We start from the raw sequence: 24,951 nt of genomic DNA on the forward strand, positions 1-24,951 counted from the left end.
CTACCCCATAGTTGTGTGTTATCTAGTCCCCTCCCCCCACATTGATAACCATTGTAGTTCTCACAGGATCTTAGAAACGGTTTGGCTTTGTTTGTTTTACAAATTCATGTGTTTCAATTCTCTGTTGAGACTCATTTTTCACAATTCGATTCACTTATGAGTGAAACCATCTGGTGGTTGTCTTTTACCTCCTTACTTAACTAATATGCATTACCACCTCCAATTTAAAACCCTTTTTTACATTTTTAAAAAAATTGTATTTTTCCCTTCTCATCTTGACAAAGAAACATTAAATAAAAAGTTTCCCTGTTAATGAATCATATAGGGTAGTTAAGTGGGAACAAGTGGCTTTCTGTGTGACTGAAGGCCTACCTGTCCTATGAGTTTTTTGCTCTTTGAGCCCCCCCCCATTTAGAAAGAGATTTTTATATTTATTTTTTTTTAAACATTTTTAAAAATATTTTATTTTATTTATGTATTCCCTTTTGTTGCCCTTGTTGTTTTATTGTTGTAGTTATTATTGTCGTCGTTGTTGGATAGGACAGAGAGAAACGGAGAGAGGAGGGGAAGACAGAGAGGGGGAGAGAAAGATAGACACCTGCAGACCTGCTTCACCGCCTGTGAAGCGATTCCCCTGCAGGTGGGGAGCCAGGTTCGAACCGGGATCCTTATGCCGGTCCTTGTGCTTTGCGCCACCTGCGCTTAACCCGCTGCGCTACAGCCCGACTCCCGATTTTTATATTTCTATCTTGTATCCTCAAAGATTGCTTCCATCTGGGTGTAGGTGGGTAAGGAGTGGAGGAAAGTGCTGCTATAATACAAAGAAACATTGAACAAAAGAATGCTTGAAGTTTATTTTAAATTAAGACTTACAAGAATAAAAAATTCAATTTAAGTTGGGAAAACACAAGAAGTCTCTCAGAAAATAGGAGAGAAAAGATACAAAGGATTTTATTTTAGATAATAAATATAGGAACTGCAAAAAGAGAAGCCTTGAAAATGGAAGGAACTATCAAAGAAAAGTTAACCCCCCCCCCAAGTTAGAGAATTATTTACGTTATAAAGGTTCACCCAAGTATCTAGCATTATAAAGGAAAGAAGACCTATATTTATCTCAGGAGTGTGGAATTTCAGAATTACAAGGACAGAAAATTCTTAACACTCCTGGAATGCAAAACCAAGGTCACTGCCTGAAAGTGTGTTACTAGTCTGGCATTGCCCATCTGTTCAGTAGCCCTGGCTGCTGGAAGGCAATGGACCAATAGCATCAGTGTTCTGGGGCAAGATTGTTTTTTATTCTGGAATATGGTACAAAGCCAAGCTATACAAATGTGAAGACAAAGACAATTTCAGATGTGTAAGCTTCAGAAACTATTTGTCCACAACTTTTCTTGGGAATTTAAAAAGAGATGTGGTGAGCTAAAAGTAATAGAATCAATCTATCCCAAGACAGCAACTGCAGCAAGGCCAGAAGAACAACCAGTCCTCTTAGAAAAGTGGAAAGTATGGTTAAGGACTAAAAAATATAGAGTAATGCTCAAATTAACCCACCCCCTCCCTGAAGAATGATGGGGGCAGTTAAGAAGAGGAAAAGTAAAAAACTATATTAGATATATGTGGTCCAATTGGAATTTCTTAAAAATCATGAATTTAAACATTTGATAAGTCAAAATTTTTTAAGTTTCCATGGGTTGTCTAGTCAGTGATATAGACCCATATAAAAAGTTTAATATACTATCCTGACTATATTTGAACACTAAAGTCTTTCATGCTTCAGAGAGAACCTGAAGGGTTTTGTTTGGTTATAAGCCAGAATATTGATAGCCTTAATGTTAGTAAGTATGTATAAGTAAAGCTGTCAATTAGGAGGGGAAATTTGAAAGAATATGCAGGCAGTATTAGCTCCTTTTGCAAAGTGACGTACTAGGATTCTGTCAGAATTGATAGAAAAAAAAAACAAGCAATGTATATATATTGCTATAAAACATGAGGTGAGTGGCAGGGAACTCGGTTGATACCCTCATTACTCGGGTTCCAGATGCTAGCATGATGCCGACCAGGCTTCCCTGGACAGACAACCCCACCAATGTGTCCTGGAGCTCCGCTTCTCTAGAGCCCTTCCCCACTAGGGAAATAGAGAGGGGGGCTGGGAGTATGGATTGACCTGTCAACGCCCAGGTTCAGCAGGGAAGCAATTACAGAAGCCAGACCTTCCACCTTCTGCATCCCACAGTGACGTTGGGTCCATAGTCACAGAGGGATAAAGAATAGGAAAGCTATCATGGGAAGGGATGGGATACAGAGTTCTGGTGGTGGGAATTGTGTGGAGTTGTACCCTTCTTATCCTATGGTTTAGTCAGTGTTTCCTTTTTATAAATAAAAAAATGAAAAAAAAAAAAGAGTGCAGGACTTGGTATGTCTGAGGCTCCCAGTTCTCTGACAACCAGTGTACTAGAGAAGTTCTCTGGCTTTTCCAGAACTCCTTTCTTCTGCACCTCAGAAAGAATTTTGGCCCATACCCCCAGAAGGAGAAATGTGAGGGGGAGATGACTAGAAGGTTCTAACCCCCAGTTCCAGTAAGACCTAGAAGTTTTGTTACCAGGATTCTAGGAGGGAAGAGAATTTGGAGAACACCTGAGGAAGTCAGGCCCTGTTTCCCTTACCCAAGAGGGAAGAGGGAAAAGGAAGCACACCTGTAAAGTTATAAAAGGTATGGGTGTGGCTTGATAGAAAGTGGAGGCTGGGCCTTGGAAGTAAATGAAAATGAGTATCAGCTTCCACGCTGAGTCATCCATCTTTGCCTAAATAGCCTACATGCTTCTCTGTTTGCATGACTTTTCATTTTTTTGATTAAAAGTTGAAAGAATTAGAAAAAACCCTATGAGGAATACTTTGATAGAGTAAGAGGAAAAAAAGCTTTTAACAATGGAATAAAAATCACTTATTTAAGTCTTTTTTTTTTTAAGATTTTATTTATTTATGAGAAAGATAGGAAGAGAGAGAAAGAACCAGACATCACTCTGGCACATGTGCTGCCGGGGATAGAACTCGAGACCTCATGCTTGAGAGTCCAAGGCTCTACCACTGCGCCACCTCCTGGACCACTCATTTAAGTCTTGTAAACACAAAAAGAGAAATCATAAGTCATGGGACATATATAGCAGTTAGGAAGACTATATTGTGTCTTTGGGGACAAAATGAGTGGAACTGGCAGTGATTATGCTTACTTAGTGAAGTAAGGAAGTGATGGACAACTACTGGATGGTTTCACTCATGTGGAATATAGAGAATTGAAACAAATGAATTGAGAAAAAATATACATATATGCTCAAGCCATATCTGTGACCTTGGGAAAACGATGGTGGTTACTGCTGGAGGTGGCTAGAGATCCAGAACTTCAGTGGTGGGAGTGGTGTACAATTATAGGCTTATCTTACAATCTTGTAAATCACTAATAAAAAATATATATATATAAACATTTTTTTTGGTAGCGCAGCGGGCTAAGTGCACGTGGTGCGAAGCGCAGGGACCAGCGTAAAGATCTGGTTCCAGCCCCAGACTCCCCACCTGCAGGGGAGTCGCTTCACAGGCGGTGAAGCAGGTCTGCAGGTGTCTTATCTTTCTCTCCTCATCTCTGTCTTCCCCTCCTCTCTCCATTTCTCTCTGTCCTATCCAACAACGACGACATCAATAACAACAGTAACAACAACAAGAAAACAACAAGGGTAAACAAGAGTAAATAAATAAATATATATAAACATTTTTTAAAGAAGTGCTCTAGATTCTCCATATTTATTTACATGTAGAGAAAATATATATTTCATATGCAATAAATAAAATTAAAAAACATAAGATGAAAAATATTATACCTATTAAATTATATCCCATTTATGCAAGAAAGAAAAATGGCAAAGCATTTAGAGCATTACAGATTAGAATGTTGAGATTTGAAGATATTAATGATAGATTCCAATTAGTCTCATGAACAGATAAGTATTTTTTGTTTGTTTTTGCCTCCTGGGTTATCACTAGGGCTTGGTTCTGCCACTGTGAATCCATTGCTCCTGGAAGCTATTTCCCCCCCCCCATTTTATTCCATAGGACAGACTGAAATTGAGAAGGGAGGTGGAGCTAGGGAGGGAGAGAAAGAGACACCTGCAGACCAGCATAACCACTTGTGAAGCATCCCTCCTGCAGGTTGTGATTCGGGACTTGAACCCTGATCCTTGTGGGGTACTTGAGCTGCATACTATGTGTGCTTAATTGGTTGCACCACCACCCGGTCCTCCCTTTTTTATTTAAAATTCTTAATATTTAATTATTTTCCCTTTTGTTGCCCTTGTTGATTTTTTTTATTGTTGTTATTGATGTCATCATTGTTAGGACAGAGAGAAATGGAGAGAAGAGGGGAAGACAGAGGGAGAGAGAAAGATACCTGCAGAACTACTTCTCTGCCTGTGAAGCGACTCCCCTGCTGGTGGGGAGCCAGGGCTCGAACCGGGATCCTTATGCTGGTCCTTGCACTTTGTGCCACGTGCGCTTAACCTGCTGCACTACCGGCCAATTCTTTCTTCTTCTTCTTCTTCTTCTTCTCCTTCTCCTTCTCCTCCTCCTCCTCCTCCTCTTCCTCCTCCCCCTCCCCCTCCCCCTCCCCCTCCCCCTCCTCCTTCTATCTTCTTCTTCTTCTTCTTCTTTTTTAATGGATGGCTAACTGACAGAAGACTGAAACTTAACCCTTGGACTTTTCACAAATTCTGGTCTTTACTCCACTAGTCTTCAAATTGTGATGTGACAATACTTTGAAGTACAGAAAACAGAACTTTGTAAATAGTTTCATTTCTATTTATAAAATTTAGTAGTATAAAGCATATTAGTTTTTGAGTCAGTAATTATACAAATGTTGGGTATATGCCAGATTTTCACTTATAAAAATGTACTACCAAAAGTTCAGAGATCATAGATCATTGTTCTCATCAACTGAGCTAACTTTAGACTAAGGGATACAGACCATCTACAAAGATTAGAGGGATCTGTCTTTGTGTCCCTGTCCTTGAACTTGGATAAGGAACCCTTAAGAACCTCTAACAGTATCAGTATGGTATAATGTCTTGGTGGCTCTCTATCTAAAACCTGGAGTTGAGTCCTAGCTACTGACTTGTTATCATTACTTAATCTTTTTAAAATTTAGGCTTTGGCTTATACAAACCATTTTTGTCTTTGAAAGATCTAAATTTCTAGGGGCCAGTGGGGGCAGTCCTGAACCTTCTATAATGTTTTTGTTTGTTCTCAAGTGCACATCTTTTGTGTTATCTTTACTCTCCTCTGACATTTGTGGAACATGAATATAAAAAAAGTGGAAAAGCACCTAAGGTAGACTTGATGCATGGTGCTTAGTAAATATATACTGTATTTAATCTGGATCATAATCACTTATATACATTGTTCTTTGAAAGGTTCTTTTAAAAGAATTTGTTCATTTGTTTCCTGCTTTTCCTAGCATAGCTACAAACACCTATCACTCTCAAACTCTTACATTGTTCTTTTTTGGAGATAAGGGGTGCTCAGGAAAAGGATAGAGTTAGGTAATGCTTTTTGTCCATTTACTATTTTTTTCCAAAAGCTACCATGTTAGGATATTTCATGTATATCTTTTTGTAAGTCTTTGTATTGCCATTGTTCTGTTAACATCTCATAAAATAAGATCAGTTGAACTCAAACATTTATATGGAATCCAATTGTAATTTTAAAATAGTTATTTATGTTTGGGGTTTTTTTGCATTGTTTTTTATTTATTTTTTTATATTTACTTATTTCCCCTTTTGTTGCCCTTGTTTTTTTTTTTTTATTGTTGTAGTTATTATTGTTGTTGTTATAAATGTCATCATTGTTGGATAGGACAGAGAGAAATGGAGAGAGGAGGGGAAGACAGAGGGGGAGAGAAGGACACCTGCAGACCTGCTTTATCGTCTGTGAAGCAACTCCCCTGCAGGTGGGAAGTCAGGGGGCTCGAACCGGGATCCTTACGCCAGTCCTTGCGCTTTGTACCACGTGCACTTAACCTGCTGTGCTGCCGCACAACTCCCCCCAAAATAGTTATTTATGCTTGTATAACATGTTTAGGTCTGCTAGAAGTACTTGCATACTTGGGGGGGGGGGAGTAACCATATGGACCAAGAGAGAAAAAGAAGAAACAATAGTCCTTATTTCTGGTTTTGCTTTATTGCTGTAATTTTTTTTATTATCAATGTCTTGATTGAACTAAGTATGCTTAATATGCTGCTCTTGGAGTGAAGTAATTTAAATTCTATGTATACTTACATATATTTCTAACCTATCTCTCCCATCATGCTTCAGAATACCAACATGTCCCCACTGTCTGTGAAACTTCTTTTCTTAACCCCTAAGACATTCTTCTGTATCATGCTGGCATCACTTTTTGTGTCTAATCTTTTATACAAATGTTAATTTTGTTTTATATTTCAGAGGTTTATGTGTATGTGCGTGTGCATGTGTGTGTGTGTGTGTGTGTGTGTGTGTGTGTGTGTGTGTGTGAGAGAGAGAGAGAGAGAGAGAGAGAGAGAGAGAGAAAACACACCAGGGTATCACTCTGTTATATGAAATGTCAAGAATTGAACTAATGACCTCATATTTGAGATTCTGTTGCTTTTCCACTGTACCTCTCAGATAGTCCTAGAAGCATAAAGTAATATAGATATTTGAGGCAGGAAAAAACTTCAGTATACTTATTCCAGTAGCCTTGCTAAAGGTAGAAGTTTACACTGACAAGCCTGAAATGCCTCTTCCTTTCAAGAGAATTTTCTACATGTCTTTCACTGGTTCTATCTAATACACCCTCCTGTCAGAGAATGGCAGATAACTAATCTGTCTTGATACATTTTTTTTTCCAACCAAGGTTTTATTTGCTTTTTGCCTGCAGGTTTCTGCCATCCCTGGTAGACTTTTTTCCCCTTTCTTTTTTCCAGATAGAATGTGAGAGACAGGCAGAGGGAGACAGAAAAAAGAAGAGACATACTACTCTTCACTTCTGGTGAAGCTTCCCCTTTATTTGATGCTCCCATGTGGTGACTGGGGACTTGAACCCCAATCCTCACACATAATACAGTATGCACTCTACTGAGTGAATGATCTCCTGGCCAGGCCCCTCTTCAGAATTCTTGACGATCTCTTCCATAATAATCTCTATAGGAGGGTGAAGACCTGGAAGTAACTCAATGCTAATGTTGTGTAAGTATTAAATTGCTCCACATCATAGACTAGTTTTGTCATATCTCTGACATTTCATTTGAAAGTATAATTGCTTGGCACATTTTCTGTTTATTTGGTAGATTACTAAAGGTGGTTTATATATGTTGATTTGAAGGTATTTAGTATGATATAGTAAACTTAAGTTGTTTGATTGTAGGGGAAAAGTAGCTCTAACTCTGTTTTCTCTTGCATTTGTATCAACAGGAAGAAGGCAGTATCAAAGAAATTGCAATCACACATCATGTAAAGGAAGGACATGAAAAGGCAGATCCTTCCCAATTTGAACTTTTAAAGGTGTTAGGTCAGGGGTCATTTGGAAAGGTAGGTCATGGAATGTTCTTTTTATTTTTTAGTGATTTATTTATTCATGTGAGAGAGAAGCAGGACCTCACTCTGACACATGTGGTGCCGGAGGTTAGATTTGAGACTTCACAAATTCAAGTCTTTCAAGGGAATTCCAGTTTACTTTCCAAGTGAATGCAAAAACTGTATTCTGTTCAGTGATAGCCCTGCCTGTTCTTACTATCAAAAAATGTTTCCCAAAGCCTCTAGCTAAAAACTCCTGAATATGCAACATTTTCATTACTTTGCTTCAAATATCCCTTGTTTACCTACTTGCATACCTTAGTACTTCTGTACTGCATTTGAGTAGTATGGCATAATTACTATTATTTGCTCTAGCTAGTCCATTTCATTGGCAAGAGGAAAATTTAGAGACTGAATTCAACTTTCACATTGCAGTGCTTCCTTAACACTTGCTTTTAATAAACATTTGAAGATAGGATATTTTACAACCTTCAAAAAAACAGCACCAGTTGGGAGTCAAGTGGTAGCACAGCGGGTTAAGTGGCCTGTCTAACAACGATAACAACAGCAATAATAACTACAACAACAATAAAAAAGGGCAACAAAAGGGAAAATAAATAAATATAAAATTGTTTTATATTTATTTTATTTATTAATTCCCTTTTGTTGCCCTTGTTGTTGTTGTTTTTATTGTTGAAGTTATTATTGTTGTTGTCGTTGTTGGATAGGACAGAGAGAAATGGAGAGAGGAGGAGAGAAAGATAGACACCTGCAGACCTGCTTCACCGCCTGTGAAGTGACTCCCCTGCAGGTGGGGAGCCGGGGTTCGAACCAGGATCTTTATGCCGGTCTTTGTGCTTTGCGCCACCTGCGCTTAACCCGCTGCGCTACAGCCCGACTCCCATAAAAAAAATTTTTAAAGCACCAGTTTAGCACTCTGGTGTATTTTTAAAAGACTTTTAAAAATTATATTTATTTTCCCTTTTGTTGCCCTTGTTGTTTTTTATTATTGCTGTTGTTACTGATGTTGTCGTTGTTGGATAGGACAGAGAGAAATGGAGAGAGGAAGGGGGAACAAAGAGGGGGAGAGAAAGACAGATACCTGCAGACCTGCTTCACTGCCTGTGAAGCAACTCCCCTGCAGGTGGGGAGCCGGGGGCTAGAACCAGGATCCTTACGCCGGTCCTTGCACTTTGCATCATGTGAGCTTAACCACTGCGCTACCGCCCAACTCCCTCTGGTATATTTTAATGAAATTATTTAGCAGATCTTGACTAACATAAGTAGTTTATTACAGCTATTCATTTCTTTCAAATCCCAAATGATACTTTAAAAAATTTTTATATATATTTATTTATTATCCTTTTGTTGCCTTTGTTGTTTTTTATTTTTGTTATAGTTATTGTTGTTGTTGTCGTTGTTAGATAGGACAGAAAGAAATGGAGAGAGAGGGGAAGACAGAGAAGGAGAGAAACATAGACACCTGCAGATATGCTTCACCGTTTATGAAGTGACTCCCCTGTAGGTGGGGAGCCGGGGGCTCGAACCAGGATCCTTAAGCTGGCCCTTGTACTTCATACCATCAAATGATACTTTTAATCCAAATATAGGTGAAATACCCAGCACAATATAATGGTTGCATATTTGGGCTCTAGGTTATCCAGACTTGAGTTCAGTTTTTTCTAATACTTGTGATGTGTGCTTGAGGAACTTACCCTCTCGGAGCTCCATTTTTTTTCTCTTCTACCCAGTCTTTCCATTCTAAGCTGTCTTCTTTTCACTCTGTGCTCCCTACTACTTTGTCTCTGTACCTACTATCTTTATTAGAACCCACATACATCTGATGTAACAGATTTCTATCTCTAATCTAGATCATGTTTCTAAGCTTTGAATTCTGTGTACAGCTGCTTTTTATTTCGCTTGAAGTGTCTCAAAGTGACTTTATACTTAACATGTCTGGGGGGCAGGCAGTAGTGCAGCGGGTTAAGCGCACGTGACACAAAGCACAAGGACCAGTGGAAGGATCCCGGTTCCGGACCCTGGCTCCCCACCTGCAGGGGAGTCGCTTCAGAGGCAGTGAAGCAGGTCTGCAAGTGTCTATCTTTCTCTCCCCCTCTCTGTCTTCCCCTCCTCTCTCCATTTCTCTCTGTCCTACCCAACAATGACGATATCAACAACAATAAAAAACAAGGGCAACAAAAGGGAAAAAAATGGCCTCCAGGAGCAGTGGATTCGTAGAGACGTGCTAACTATACGCCTTGTCTTGATGCTGAATGTGAGCAACTACTAAAGCAGTATGATGAGTCGGGCAACCCAGATGTGGCCGACCATCTCATTGCCTCCCTGGATGCAGCACGCCAAACCCGCTGGCAACAATTCACAGAAAGTCTGAACTTCACCCACTCAAGTAGGAAGGCCTGGAAGCTTCTTCATAGTCTGCGTGCCGGTAGCCAACCCTCTCCCATCTCCCATCCTCCCGTATCTCCAAACTCAGTGGCCAGTCACCTAACTCAAGTTGGACGTGCTAAGATCGACCCAGTCTGGAAAAGAGAAATTTCCCATGAGTGGTCATCCCACTTCTGTTTATCTTGTCCATCTCCAAAACTCTCTCCCTTTACACTGTCTGAACTGGAAGACGCTTTGAAGAGGGTTAAACCGGGAACGGCTGCTGGCTATGATAACATCACCCCAGAACTCATTCTTAACTTGGGCCCCACGGCAAAGAAGTGGCTCACTACATTCCTGTCCCACATCTTGGAATCTGAATCTATGCCCAAAATTTGGCGTCGTGCGAAGATAATAGCTGTTTTGAAACCAAAGAAAGACCCAACACTGGCCGCCAGCTATAGACCAATTTCTCTCCTCTCCGTGTGTTACAAACTCCTTGAGAGGCTGCTTCTGTAACATATTTCTCCTCTTACAGAGAAATTCCTATCACCGGCCCAAGCTGGTTTCCGCCCAGGAATATCTACCTGCGAACAAGCCCTGGCCCTCTCAACTTACATTGAAAATGGATTTCAGAAGAATTTAAAGACGGGTGCTGTCTTTGTTGATCTCACAGCAGCCTATGACACGGTTTGGCACCGTGGTCTCCTAGTCAAGATCTCAAGATGCCTGCCTCCATGGGTGGCCAACACTATATCGTTTCTTCTCCAAAACAGAAGATTCCGGGTGCATCTGGGTGACAAGTCTAGCAGATGGAGACTTGTCTCAAGTGGCCTCCCCCAGGGCTCTGTTCTGGCTCCTACGCTATTTAATATTTACATCAATGACCTTCCAGAAACTTCTTCAAGGAAGTTCATCTACACCGATGACATCTGCTGTGCAACTCAGGCATCCAAGTTCGACATCCTCAAGGAAACACTCACGAAAGTGTAGGCACTGAGCCCCAGCAATAACCCTAGAGGCAAAAACAAAACAAACAAACAAAAAAAAAAACATGTCTGAAGCAAGAGTTGTTAACTCCCCCTGTCCCCTCTAAACTAGCCCAATTTCATTTTCTCTGCTACTATGAGTAACATTCAGTTAAATTGTCCAAAACATTGGTGGTGGGAGGGGTGGCATTCTTGACATATACTCTTGTCCCTAGCCTTCTCTTGCCCACCCCCTCCACAACAAACCTGATCTGTCAGAAAGTCTTGATGTCTTGAATCATGTTTATTCTCTCCTGTTCTACTTCAGTTCTTTCAGTTTGTGCCACTACCTAAAGAAAGACTCCTAATTGTAGCTTTCTGAGTTTATTCCTGCCTCAGATCATTATTTACGTAACAGACATGAGCTAATTTTATACTATACCCTATTAACCATCTCGTAGCCTCTATATATGTTTAAAATAAAGTCATTTTTAAATGGGAAAGACCAAAGCACCATCCTGCCATTTACAAGGTTCTATTATTATTAATAATAATTTTTTAATTTTTTCTTTACCAGAGCACTGCTTAGCTTTAGTATATAGTGGTACCAGAGATTAAAGTTGGGATCATATAGATATCTATTTGGGTTTATTCATAATACATTGCATGTTAGGTTGTCAGAAAAATCATGATGTTTTTCTGTGCAAAAATGTGTCATGGCTTTTCCCACAACCCAATACTTACAATGCTATTTCCCTGACCCCGGTTTGTTTGTTTTTTTTTTTGTTGTTGTCCTATGGATCAAGCCCAGAATTTCATGCATGTAAGGTGTGCTCTTTACCTCTTAACTACCTTCCTGATACAAGACAAATTCTATGAGTGTGAGTGTGTGTGTGTGTGTGTGTGTGTGTGTGTGTGTGTGTGTGTGTGTGTGTGTTTGGATGTAAGAGGTCTCACACATACAATTTCACTTCTCTTGTCAGAATTTCTCATTCAAGGAGAGGGACAGCGAGAGGGAGAGACACCACACTATCAGTTTCCCCTGGTATTATGGCATTTCTGTGCAGTGCTGGGCTCAAATATAGGCCATGTACATGGCAGGGCATGAGGCCTACCCAGTGAGCTAGCTCCCTGGCCACAAGAGAAATTCTTAAAATGACTAAGGAACTCTATTTGGCCCCTATTTTAATAATGTGACTTTATGTACTTTTTACTACCTGTGCTCTCATCACATTGGTTTTCTTTTCAGTCCAAACACTAGGCTCCATACCACTAGAAGGACTTTGCATATGCAGTTCCCTCTGTCTGACACACTCTACCTAACCCTTACCCCTTTCTCATCTGGGTAGCTACTTTCATGCTTATGATCTGAAGTTTTCCCTGCCATCCTGACTAGGTCATAGTTTTCTACTAAAGCCATTTTTGATATTATATGTCTCATTTCATCACACTAACTAGAGTTGTTTTCATTTGTGTATTTATTCTCTAAAGATTTGTTTACTTGTTTATTCTGAGAGTTGAAAATAAGAGGTGCAGTGAGAGAGAGACACCAGAGTGCTGTTCAGCTCTGGCATTAGGTGGATACTGTAGACTGAACCTATGGCCATGGGGACCACAAGTATGTAATGGTTTACTAATTTATTGGTTCCATGAGTGCAAGGGCCATTCCTTATACCATGTCCCAGCATAGCACCAATAGCATAGTACCTAGCATATAATTCTGGAAAGAATTAATGAGTAAATAATAGTTCTGGCCTCATAGGGTAGTAGTGAGAACTAAATGATATAAGGAATAGCACATAATATCTTCAAAGTGAATAAATTATGCAATGTATTATGTATAAATGCAAATAAATGGTTTGTTTTCTATGTTAGATTTTTAAAAAGCATAGTTTAAATTCCCAAGAGTCAGCATGCTGTTCCCCTTATTACTTTAAAAGTAATTTAAATACCTTACTATAAATAGCAAACATAAAAAATAGGGCGTCTCCTCTCTTACTCATCCTAAAAGGCCAGTCTAAGCCAAAGAAACAGATGACCTGTCAGAGCCTAGAATAGCTTCATGGGGGAGTTCGAAAGGTCAGAAATTCTTTGGTATGGAAAGATTCAATGTCATCTGGGACCCTTGCTGCTTTTGCTATACTTGGTTGGTGACTGGCCAGAAGGAACAGATTAGGAGTGCCCTTAACAGGAACACAGGACTGGGTAGCTGGCCCAGATCTTGTTACAATACCTCTGTTTGGCAAATTATTTAGCCCCTCTAAACCTTATTTTGGGAAATCATAAGATATATTGTTTAGTGGACCTACCTCTCAAAATTATGATGATCTGTTGCAATATGTGTAAAGTAGTTTTGCGACCTAAGGAAAGTGTTGAGGTACCTTCAAGGATGTGTGAAAAAAAAATTGGAATCCTCAAGGTGAATTTTTCTTGTAGAATGACACAAAGGAGTTGTTTAAGGAATAATTAAGAATGAATACATATCAGATAAAACCTGCTTATCTTTACCTATTTGAATTTATTTCTATTCAAAATCTTAATAATCTCTGACTACCTTTAACATTTGAGCTAACAGTCTTTTATGTGTTTCAAATTTTCTGCCAAACAGTGGGAAATTTATGTACAGTTTTCATATATGAAAAGAAAAATGGGTCAGGAGATAGCTCAGTATGTAAAGTATATGCCTTACTATATATATTAGGTTCTAGGTTTGATCCCTGGCAACACATGGGTAGGAACACCATGGACAGCACCAGGGGAACTCCATAAATGCTGGAGCAGTGCTTTGGTTGCTCAGCGCTCGCTCTCTCTGTCTCTATCTATTTCCTACCCCCCCACACACATCTCTCTGCCTCTCAAGAAAGAATTTTTATTTCTTTTAATTTTTGTTATCTTTATTTACTTATTAGAGACAGCTAGAAATCAAGAGGGGAGAGGGTGATAGAGAGGGAGAGAGACAACTGCAGCCCTGCGCCACCACTCACAAAGCTTTCCCTCTGCAGGTGAGGACTTGGGGCTTGAACCTGGTTCCTTGTACATTGTAACATGTATGCTCAAGCAGGTGAGGCACCACCTGGCCCCTCAAAAAAAAATTTTTTTAAGTGCATTCAGGGAGGTGGGCGGTAGTGCAGCGGGTTAGGCACATGTGGCACAAAGCACAAGGACCGGCATAAGGATCCCAGTTTGAGCCCCCGGCTCCCCACCTACAGGGGAGTCACTTCACAGGCTGTGAAGCAGGTCTGCAGGTGTTTATCTTTCTCTCCCCCTCTCTGTCTTCCCCTCCTCTCTCCATTTGTCTGTCCTATCCAACAGCGACAACATCAGTAACAACAACAATAACTACAAAAATAAAACAACAAGGGCAACAAAAGGGAATAAATAACTATTTTAAAAATTGCATTCAGTAGTCAATTGTTATAGCAATAGAAAATTGTGATAAATGTGAATACCTATATAACACTCTTTCTGGAATCAGAAGATTGGTTTGTTAAAGATTTCTGTTTCTGGGACCAGGAACTAGCTCAGTAGAGTGTACACCCACCACATGAGAATGCCATGCAAAGAGGAAGCTTCGTGAGTGATGGGAGAGTGTTATGGTGTTTCCCTTTCTCTGTCTCTCTCTCTCTTTCTTTCTCTGTCTGAAAGGAAAACAGGAGTCCACCGGGAGAGATGGGATAATAGGTATGAAGTCCTGGACAAGTTTTGGCAGCAAAAAAATAACAATAATTTAATTAAATAAAATAAAACAAAAAAAAAAGCTTTGTCTCTGTCTATTTGGGACTTGGTAAATGGCTAAAAGAAAGAAGAAAAAGTATTGGCTTGGGAGTCGGGCTGTAGCGCAGCGGGTTAAGTGCAGGTGGCGCAAAGCACAAGGACCGGCATCAGGATCCCGGTTCGAACCCCGGCTCCCCACCTGCAGGGGAGTCGCTTCACAGGTGGTGAAGCAGGTCTACAGGTGTCTATCTTCCCCTCCTCTCTCCATTTCTCTCTGTCCTATCCAACAACGACAACAACAATAATAACTACAACAATAAAACAACAAGGGCAACAAAAGGGAATAAATAAATAAAATAAATATTTAAAAAAAAAAGTATTGGCTTATATTGACACCCTAAGTCATAACCAATATTTACAACTTGGTGATACCATATGACATATATCTTAAGGAAAATCATTGATCTATACAGTAATCAGAATCTTTCTGGTAATAAATTATTATTATAGAAGAGATTTTATTTTAACAATGGTATAGTTTGTGCTTACAAACTTTATTTTGTTTTATTTAAATACAGGTATTCTTAGTCAAAAAAATCTCAGGCTCTGATGCTAGGCAGCTTTATGCCATGAAAGTATTGAAGAAGGCCACCTTAAAAGGTAAGTGACACTACTACTAGTATTTTTCATGTTGTAGAAACAAACTGAAAGATTTGTTTAGATTCCATCTTACTGCCAGGCTACGTGTTTACATTATGAATCGATTGTTTTTACTCTCTTTAAACCAAGACTTCTCTTTTTCAGAATTTTGCTACTGTGCTTGAAATCATACCACTAATGAGAACGAGAGTTGCCATTTTATAAAGTATATACATTTTTCTTGGGCTTTAGGCAAATAAATATTTAGAAAATTAAAACTAAAGTTGATTCATCTTCAAATTAATGTAATTATTTTACTGATTTGGAAACTTACAGATTAGAGACAGAAAATAGCTTAGAGAGAGAAAATATCTTCCCTCCTTTTTATTAGTGGTTTAACAGAGGTTTACAAAATTATATTTAAAAAGTTCATTTGTAAAAACAGCAAAAATTGTTTGTTTTTATGTGTTAATTTGAGTTCATGTGTATTATATGTAAAGGAAACTGGGCAACTTAAAATGATAACAGGAAAGTAGGTAAATACCCAGTCCCTTTTAGGGAAGGCTAAATGTTGTTAAGAATCTCAATCGTCTTCTGGCCACCCAATGAGCTCTGTATCATCAAGATTCCCATTGAATTTACCTTGAATTATTCAGTATTTCTTTTGAAAAGTATCTACTTTAAAGGAAATTCTTTCTCAGAAGGCTAGAAGTGGACCTACCCTATAATCTGCAGTTCCTCTCCTGGGGATATATCCTAAGGAACCAAACACACCCATCCAAAAAGATTTGTGTATACCTATGTTCATAGCAGTACAATTTGTAGTAGCCAAAACCTGGAAGCAACCCAGGTGTCCAACAACAGATGAGTGGCTGAGTTAGTTGTGATATATATTACTCAGCTATTAAAAATGGTGTTTTCACCTTCTTCACCCCATCTTGGATGGAGCTTGAAGAAATCATGTTAAGTGAGATAAGTCAGAAGCAAAAGGATGAATATGGGATGATCTCACTCATAGAAGTTGAAAAACAAGATCAGAAGGAAAAACACTAAGCAGAACTTGGACTGGAGTTGGTGTATTGCACCAAAGTAAGACTCTGGGATGTGTTGGGAGCGGGGTTTGGGTCCTGGATCATGATGGCAGAGGAGGACCTAGTGGGGGTTGAGTTGCTAGGTAAAAAACTAGGAAATGTTATGCAAATACAAACTATTGTATTTTATTGTCGACTATAAAATTAATCCCCCAGTAGAGAGATAAAAAAAAGAGTTCTTAAAAAAAAAAGAAGAAGAATGGGAGGTTCTGAGAGATAGTTCAGCAGGTAGAGACCATGCTTTCCATGCTGAGGCCCTGGGATAAAGTACCAACATAGCATTATAGCACCATGGTCATGAGTGGTAAATCTGTGCTTCGGTGCCTCTCCTCACTTTTCCTTCCCTCTCTCAGTCACTCTTAAAGAAGTAAGAAGTAAAAATGTTGAACGGAGGGGCCAGACAGTGGCATATCTGCTGGAGCATACATTATAATGTGCAGAGATCCCTATTTAAACCCCTTGTCCTCACCTGCAGAGGAGAAACTTCAGTACTGGTGAAATTTCAGGTGTCTCTCTCTTTGCCTCTTTTCCTTCCCTCCTCTCCCAAGCCCCTGGTCCCTTCCCAATATCTCTCTGTTTCTGTCCAAAATAAATAAACTCATATTTTTTAGAAAGGAAAAATAATCTTAAAAAAAAGTTGACTGAAAAGGACACTCAGCTATACTACCATGCATGTGAGAGACTCTAGGTTCATTCCCTGGTGCCACATAAAAATAAGATTTAAAAAATCAATAAATTTATATAGAATGGTAATAATTCAGCATGTTATTGTGGAAATGATATAGGCACACAAAACAGTGGAAAATATGATAGATTTTAATGCTTTTCTTTCAGAAATATTGAGCACTTGTATGCTATACTATAAAGCAGGTATACAGAACAATGGGAAATAATGATTTCATAAATTTTGTTTCCTGAACAACTTGGAAAAAATTATTGTTTTCTCGTAAACCCTGTAACTAAAGTAACTGGTTTCTACTACTTAGCACAGCTAGAAAAGTTGCAGAGAATCATTTCCTTTCATAAAATGAAAAATAATATACATAAGAAGGCAAGCGTTATTTGGTTTATATAGCTTTAAGGAATTATGGGTCTCTTACTGTCCAAATCAAGGAGATTTTTATTATTGTGATAGTTAATGATCGTGATGAGCTATCACCTTCTGAATAAAATAAGAATCCATAAAGTAGTCAGTAGGAAGAAAACAGGACTCTTAAGATAGAATTTCAGAAAATAAATGTGGAAGAATGATCAAATTACAAATTCTTTTTTAATTTTTAAGTGTTTTTTATTTTTTTATTATCTTTATTTATTGGATAGAGACAGTCAGAAATCGAGAGGGTAGGGGAGATAGGGAGAAAGAGAGACACCTGCAGCCCTGCTTCACCATTTGCAAAGCTTTCCTTCTGCAGGTGAGTCCCGGGGACTCAAACCCCCCGGGTCCTTGTGCACTGTAACATGTGTGCTCAACCAGGTGCACCACCACCTGGTCCCTTTTTTAAAATTTTTATTAGTGATTTAATAATTACTAGCAAGATTGTAAGATAACAGGTATGATTCCGCACAGTTCCCACCACCAGAATTTCGTGTCCATCCTCTTCATTGGAAAATTCTCTGTTCATTATCCCTTTCTGGGAGTATGAACCAAAATTCTTTATGGGGAGCACAAGGTGTAAGGTCTGGCTTCTGTAATTGCTTCTCTGCTGGATATTGATGTTGGCAGGTCGATCCATACCCCCAGCCTGTTTCTATCTTTCCCTCGTGGGGTAGGGCTCTGGAGAGCTGAGATTTTGGGGCACATTGGTAAGGTCATCTACCCAGGGAAATCAGGATGGCATCATAGTAGCATCTGCAGCTTGGTGGCTAAAAAGCAGTAAGATGTAAAGCAGAACAAATTGGTTAATAAACAGAACCTAAAGGTAGGAATAGATTAGATGAAATTATGAAGGAAGAAGCTTGGAAGTCTATTTTAGGTATGCTCCAAAGGGGCCCATGACTTAAATTTTTACCTGAGCCTGATGTTTAACATGTAGGTGAACTAAAAATATTGTCTGGGAAGAGGTTGTCATAGTTTAGAATAGGACTGGAAAGCTGTATTAGGGCCAAGAGTAGCTCCCTAACATGGGGAAAATACATAAATATCACTGACTATTTATCCCGTCAATCTGAGGTATGGTCCATATATATTCCTATTTAGTATATTTAGGAGCATGTGTAGCCTCTGAGTCCCTGTCAGTCTGAGCTCACAGTTCATGATCACAGCTGAGAACAAACTGAGTACAGCCTAGAAACGACAAATTCTTAAGATATAATATACAACCTCCACCTAGACAATTTCTAAATTTTTTCTAAGGGCATAAAATAAATGATTTTGGGGCAAATGTTCCTGTTTGCTGATAAATAAATACATATAAAGCAGTTAGTCAGTACAAATGGGCCAGGTGGTGGCACACCTGGTTGAGCCCACATTACATGTACAAAGACCCAGGTTCAAGCCCCTGTTCCCCATCTGCAAGGGGAAAGCTTTGCAGGTGGTAAAGCAGTGCAGCAGGTTTTCTCCCTCTCTGTCTCTCCTTTCCTCTAGCTGCTCTCTGTCTCCGTCAAATAAATAAATAAAATATTTTTAAAAGTATTATAATCATAACTTCTACTAAATTAACCTGAGAATATAAATTCAAATAAGTTTTTCTTGCCACTAAAAGCGATCATCTAGAAATCATATAAATATTGAAAAACGGATGTGTAGAAAGCTGGTATAATATTTAGTAGGGCATTATGCAAATGAAATAATTTAAATGTAACCACAAAAATGAGCTTAATGAAAATAAGGGAACACTTAACAGATTTGCAAACCACAAGTTTATAAAATATAGATATAGTCAGTAAAAAGACAATAGAAAACTAAAAGTATTTGACTTAGTGGAATTATAAACTACGGAATAATTCTTAATGTTGTCTTTTAAAACTTATTCTTTATTTTTGTCAGAATGTTATGTGCATAGGGTTTTATAATGTAAAATGGCAGTGCTTTGCCCATCTTCCTAGCTGAATTCTTGGCCCCCAGCAACAGTGAGTTTCATCCGACTAGATGCTGCTTCTGCCATTTACTTACACATTCAGCATTTTTATATTGCAGTTCTTTGTTTTCACTTGGAGACATAATCTATTCACTTCCTAACATGGAAGATTATGATTTAGCTCTCTCATACTGCCACCCACACATAATTTCCCATTTCGCCTCCTCTCGCTAATGTTTTCATTATTATGCTCTTATAAAAAATATTCCCTGCGGAATCAGATCATATACAAGAGCAATATTTCTTTCACATCTTTGCTGTATTAAATATCCTTTCCTAAATTCCACACCCTCCTTTTCTGAGTGTATATTCTGGTTCTTGGTAGAACTCATCTTTTGTTAACAACTTCAGAAAGAATGAATGGATGGTAAACTTTATATGAGCTGGAATGTCTAAAATGTCTCTCTCTCTCTCTCTCTCTCTCTCTCTCTATATATATATATATATATATATATATATATATATATATATATATATATCTGAAAAAGTCATTGCAAAGTAGTAAAACCTTAGCAATGACCAAAACAACAACAAAAAGACTTATTTGTACAGTTATTACCAAGTGCTATCACAGACAAAAACTCGTCTTTAGTGACTAAATCTTACTATTCATTTTCACCCAAACAAGGGTGAAAATCAGTAGTACTGCATATAAAGAACTTGTGAGATAATCACTGAGAGAAAAATCACATTTTGTTAGCCTCTCACTTTATAGAGAAGATAGCAGGATGCCCCTGAACAGTGCAAAGATTTGACAGAGGTAAACTCATCTAGTCACTGCCGTGATCATGATTCCCAGGAGTCTAAATTTAAGATAAAAATAGATTATTTGCTAAATCTATTGATGGATAGTTAATCTGCGTTACTGTGCATATCTTAATATGTAATATCTTTTAAAAAATATTTATTTATTTATTCCCTTTTGTTGCCCTTGTTTTATTGTTGTAGTTTATTATTGTTGTCATTGTTGGATAGGACAGAGAGAAATGGAGAGAGGAGGGGAAGACAGAGAGGGGGAGAGAAAGATAGACACCTGCAGACCTGCTTCACCACCTGTGAAGCGACTCCCCTGCAGGTGGGGAACCAGGGGTTCGAACCGGGATCCTTACGCTGGTCCTTGCGCTTTGCGCCACCTGCGCTTAACCCGCTGTGCTATTGCCCGACTTTCAATATGTGATATCTTAAATGGTAAGCTTTGTTTAATCATTGAAAGAGATTTTGGAATCCTACTTTAAGGTGTACGAACCTAATCCAAGACTGTATGAATACCAATGAAAGCAGATGTGGGCTGGCCTAAAAGAATTATCAGTTGGCAAGGGCGATCGATAAACTTCACATAAATATAGAAAAGGACTGTTGTATACGAGACACCATAGTTGTGGTTATAGTACAAGATAATGAAAGCAGAGATTGATACCAAATTAGATAAACCAACTGGATGTGTTGGTTGAAAGATGGAGCTGCACAGACATTGATTCCTATTCCTGCTTTACTTGTTTCCAGTCACCGCTGCTAATTTCCACATTGGAAGGTAAAAAAAACAAAAGAAAAAGCTAGAATTTTTAAGATAGGGAATTTTTAACTTTTTTATCTTTATTTATTGAATAGAGGCAGCCAGAAATCAAGAGGGAAAGATGATAGGGAGGGAGAGACAGAGAGACACCTGTAGCACTGCTTCACCACTGGCAAAGCTTTCCCCCTACAGGCGGGGACCGAAGACTTGAACCCAGGTCCTGCAACATGTGCACTCAACAAGGTCACCTCCCAGCCCTTTAACTTTGTTTTAAATCCCCCCCCCTTAAATCTTTTTTCTGCATTTGCATATCTGTGGTCATCTTAAATTGAAAAGAAAACTAACCTACCTTCTCTGTCTTACCCTCCTCCCCCCAAATGTAATTTTCCTAATCTTTCTCTCTTCTTTCACACAGCAATTTAATCACTCTTACCTGAAAAATAGAAGTCATTTATGAATTATCTCTTTTGTTCTTTTTCTTCCCTGTAGGCTATGGGAGCCTGATGGCTTTTAAACTATAAGTAGGCTTCTTAGCTTAATCACTGACTCCTGACCAAGAGATAAAAGCAGGGTGGGGCAGAGATAATCCAGTGGTTATGCAAAGAGACTCTCATAGCCCCACTGCTGGGTCACTGAGGTATAGATCTTCTGACTTTCCTCCTCAGTTCTCTGTCCCCTGGTGTCAGCACAAGACCTCTCCCCCCCTCCCCCAGATTCTGAGGGCAGTAGCGATGGAGACTCACAGTTGCATTTGGTGAGTCTTAGGGGAGTCCTCTCCTCCCTTTAGCCATCCCCTTGTTGGTGAGACAGACTGGAGGTGGTGTCTCAACCGGTAAACTGCAGGACTGTTACCAGCCACTTAATCTCTCCCTAGGCTCCTCTCTGTCCACAAGCCACATGTTTGCACTCACCGGTGGTTTGGTGGGTTCCTGAAGTCGGTCTAGTCCTGTCTTGTTGCGGTCCCAGGTGGTCTCCTTTGGTATTCCTAGTTGACCTGGCAGAGGAGAGGAGAGAAACACACCTGGCAGAGGAGAGGAGAGAAAGATAATTTATGAATTTATGAATTATCTTTCTTGTTATTGAACAGAAAAAAAAATCTTTAGCAATCATTTTACCTCTTAAGTTCATCTATCTACTAATCAGTATATTAGAATTTATTCTAATCTGTTGTCTACACATTATGAACTTTTTCAAGATTTTATTTGTATTTGTATCTCTCAGAAGTAAAATTGTCTGGACCAGGTGGTGGCACACCTGGTTGAGTGCACATGTTACAATGCACAGAGACCCTGGTTCGAGCCCCCGGTCCCCACCTGCAGGGGGAAAGCTTTGCAAGTGGTGAAGCAGGGCTGCAGGTGTCTCTCTCTGTCTCTCTTGCTTCCTATCACACCCTTCCCTCTCAGTTTCTGGCTGTGTGTATCCAATAAATAAATAAAGATAAAAAAGAAGTAAATTTTTCTCTGGAAATGTTTGCTTGGTAAAAAACAACTTTGCTTAAAGGGTCAAATAATATGTTCATCCTGACTTTTTAAATTGTCAGGATTCTGGGTCCTCCCTATTTCAACTCCCCAGTGGTAAACCTCTGTTTCAATGCTAATTTGGTTCCTTCCTTTTAGTTAAAATGCCTCATTGTTCTTGCTTATATTGGTACTCCATACCTAGATTTTAGTTTGCTGGGGCTGCTACTTCCCGCCCATCTAACTTCTATTCTGCAGCTTGTGACCTGACTCTACCATGTCCCTCTCAAATCTCCCTTTTTTTCTGAATTCCTGCCAATCCTTTGTCATATTTATGGTGCTTTAGCTACTGTATATTTGAATACCTCATGTATCAGCCTATGTATAGAGGGGATATGCCAGCCACATCTCAAATGATAACACAGTTCCCATACTCAGATTATTTAAATTAGTAATTTGCTCAAGGTAATCTAAATCTTTCTAGAGCAAAAAAGTTTTTCAGTTACATCACAGTGTCTCCTCTTCCTCTCTTCCCTTCCTCCCTCCCTCAAGTTTTTTTTATATCCTTCACAATGTTTGCCATATTTTATCGATACTTAATGAGTGCTTGAATTGAGTTGATAGGGTTTATAAGGAATACTGAAAACTTCCATTGGAATGCCTCGTTTCTTAAAAGTTGTACTTTGGGCGCCATTTATTATAAATTAAATACTTATAAATGTGACATTTTAAGGCAATATTTAATATGTTCTGTGTAGTTCCTTAAGCAGAGATTTTATAAACATAAAAATTTTTCTCTGTTTACATAGTATTGTAAAAAAAATGTAGCTATTAATTTTGAAAATCCATAAAAGTAGTTTTAACTTACACAGTAAGCAAATTTTTATTTAAAATAGACATCAAAAAGTTTTTTGAAAACTGTCTCTACAAATTATTACAATGTAGCTATATGTGCAATATTTTATAGTTCGAGACCGTGTTCGAACAAAAATGGAGCGTGATATCTTGGTGGAAGTTAATCATCCTTTCATTGTGAAGCTGCATTATGGTAAGTTATAAAGCACCGAATCCTTTAACTTCTTCCCCTTCCCTGAGGGCATACAGGTATACTAACATATATAAATTCATATGTGTGTATATTTATGTCTTTAGGACACACATAATATAGCCCTGGATATTTAGCCTCATAACTACTTTGAAAAACTGTAGAAGCTTAAGCTTTTATTGCATTTAGCTTACATTATTTTAAAGCATTATAATTTCCCTATGGTAGGTGTCTACAAAATGTTCTCACCCCCAGCTTCGACCCTTTTCCAGCATTGTGCTATTCTGAAACCTTCACTTTCTTAAAGCCATTTATGTTGTTTCTCAGTAGATACTTATTATGTGTAGTTGAGCTAACCCATCCACATTTTTCTGTAGTGAAGTGACATGTTTTTTTGTATTTGTTTCATGATTGTGTAGTTCTTTTTTCTGTTGGGAATTTTTCTTGATCACATGTTTTAGAACCACTGTATTCCTGAGAGACATGAAGAAAAGCTAGCAAACATTCTAATTGTTCCGTAATATGAAACACTGAATTTAACATTTCCATAAAAATCCATTTAGATATGTGATATTGTCATTAATTTGCTAAATAGTATTTATTTGTGAATGAGTTGACCTGATAGAAGCCTAAAAAAATAAACTATTGTGGACTAAATGAAAATTTTCATTTCTTTATTTAGCTTTTCAAACTGAAGGGAAGTTGTATCTTATTTTGGATTTTCTCAGGGGAGGAGATTTGTTTACGCGCTTATCCAAAGAGGTATGTAATTATCTACTTATTTATATGTGTCCTGTTTCAATTAAAGCTTTGTTATATTTCAGTATTATTGTGTGTGTGTGTCTGTGTTTTCTGTAGTGTTTCAAATACTTTTATCAATGCACCGGGCGTTTCCTACCTTTAGAATTTATTCCAATATAAGGACTTTAAATTGATAAACTATCTTTGTCTTTTGTCCTGCTTCTTCCAGCTTATAGTTTTTGCAGAAGCAGTAGTATGTTGACAAGATATCCTTAAGCAATTACTACTGGGAAGTCAGTGTGCATTTAAAAAAACATTTTATTTCTAAGATGTCACAGTGACACAATGTGACTAGCTGTTACTTAACAAAATACAAAATTATTCCCTCCACGGTGCATATTCAGTATTCAGTGATTACTTTGATGAATAATTTTTTCCAAATTCCTTTCATAAATAAATTGTGGATAAAACATTGTAATTAGCATATTTATCTTATCTTTTTTAATATTTGAACTCTGCAGTGAAGAATTAAATAAGAATTATAGACAGAAAAAGAAAATAAAAACAAAATTTTTATTTTAGGTGATGTTCACAGAAGAAGATGTCAAATTCTACCTGGCTGAACTTGCACTTGCTTTAGATCATCTACATAGCCTGGGAATAATCTATAGAGACTTAAAGCCAGAAAAGTAAGGACTCATGCTACTAAGTTGAATACAATGTAATATAATTATTTAGGAAATTATATC

The 24,951-nt window shown here is 38.4% G+C and overlaps 1 protein-coding gene across 8 annotated transcripts in view; it reads left to right on the forward strand.

The window, feature by feature from the left end:
• Window positions 1–24,951, forward strand: part of RPS6KA3 (ribosomal protein S6 kinase A3) — a 142,516-nt gene that overhangs the window by 60,275 nt on the left and 57,290 nt on the right. For all 8 annotated transcript variants that reach the window (XM_060182908.1, XM_060182906.1, XM_060182907.1 and 5 more), the window contains 5 exons: window positions 7,471–7,587; window positions 15,218–15,299; window positions 23,384–23,464; window positions 24,144–24,223; window positions 24,785–24,891. In XM_060182908.1, the coding sequence (XP_060038891.1) occupies window positions 7,471–7,587; window positions 15,218–15,299; window positions 23,384–23,464; window positions 24,144–24,223; window positions 24,785–24,891 (467 nt within the window). The remainder of the gene's footprint in view (window positions 1–7,470; window positions 7,588–15,217; window positions 15,300–23,383; window positions 23,465–24,143; window positions 24,224–24,784; window positions 24,892–24,951) is intronic.

This window comes from Erinaceus europaeus, chromosome X, assembly GCF_950295315.1.
Source record: "Erinaceus europaeus chromosome X, mEriEur2.1, whole genome shotgun sequence".
Lineage (NCBI taxonomy): Eukaryota > Metazoa > Chordata > Mammalia > Eulipotyphla > Erinaceidae > Erinaceus > Erinaceus europaeus.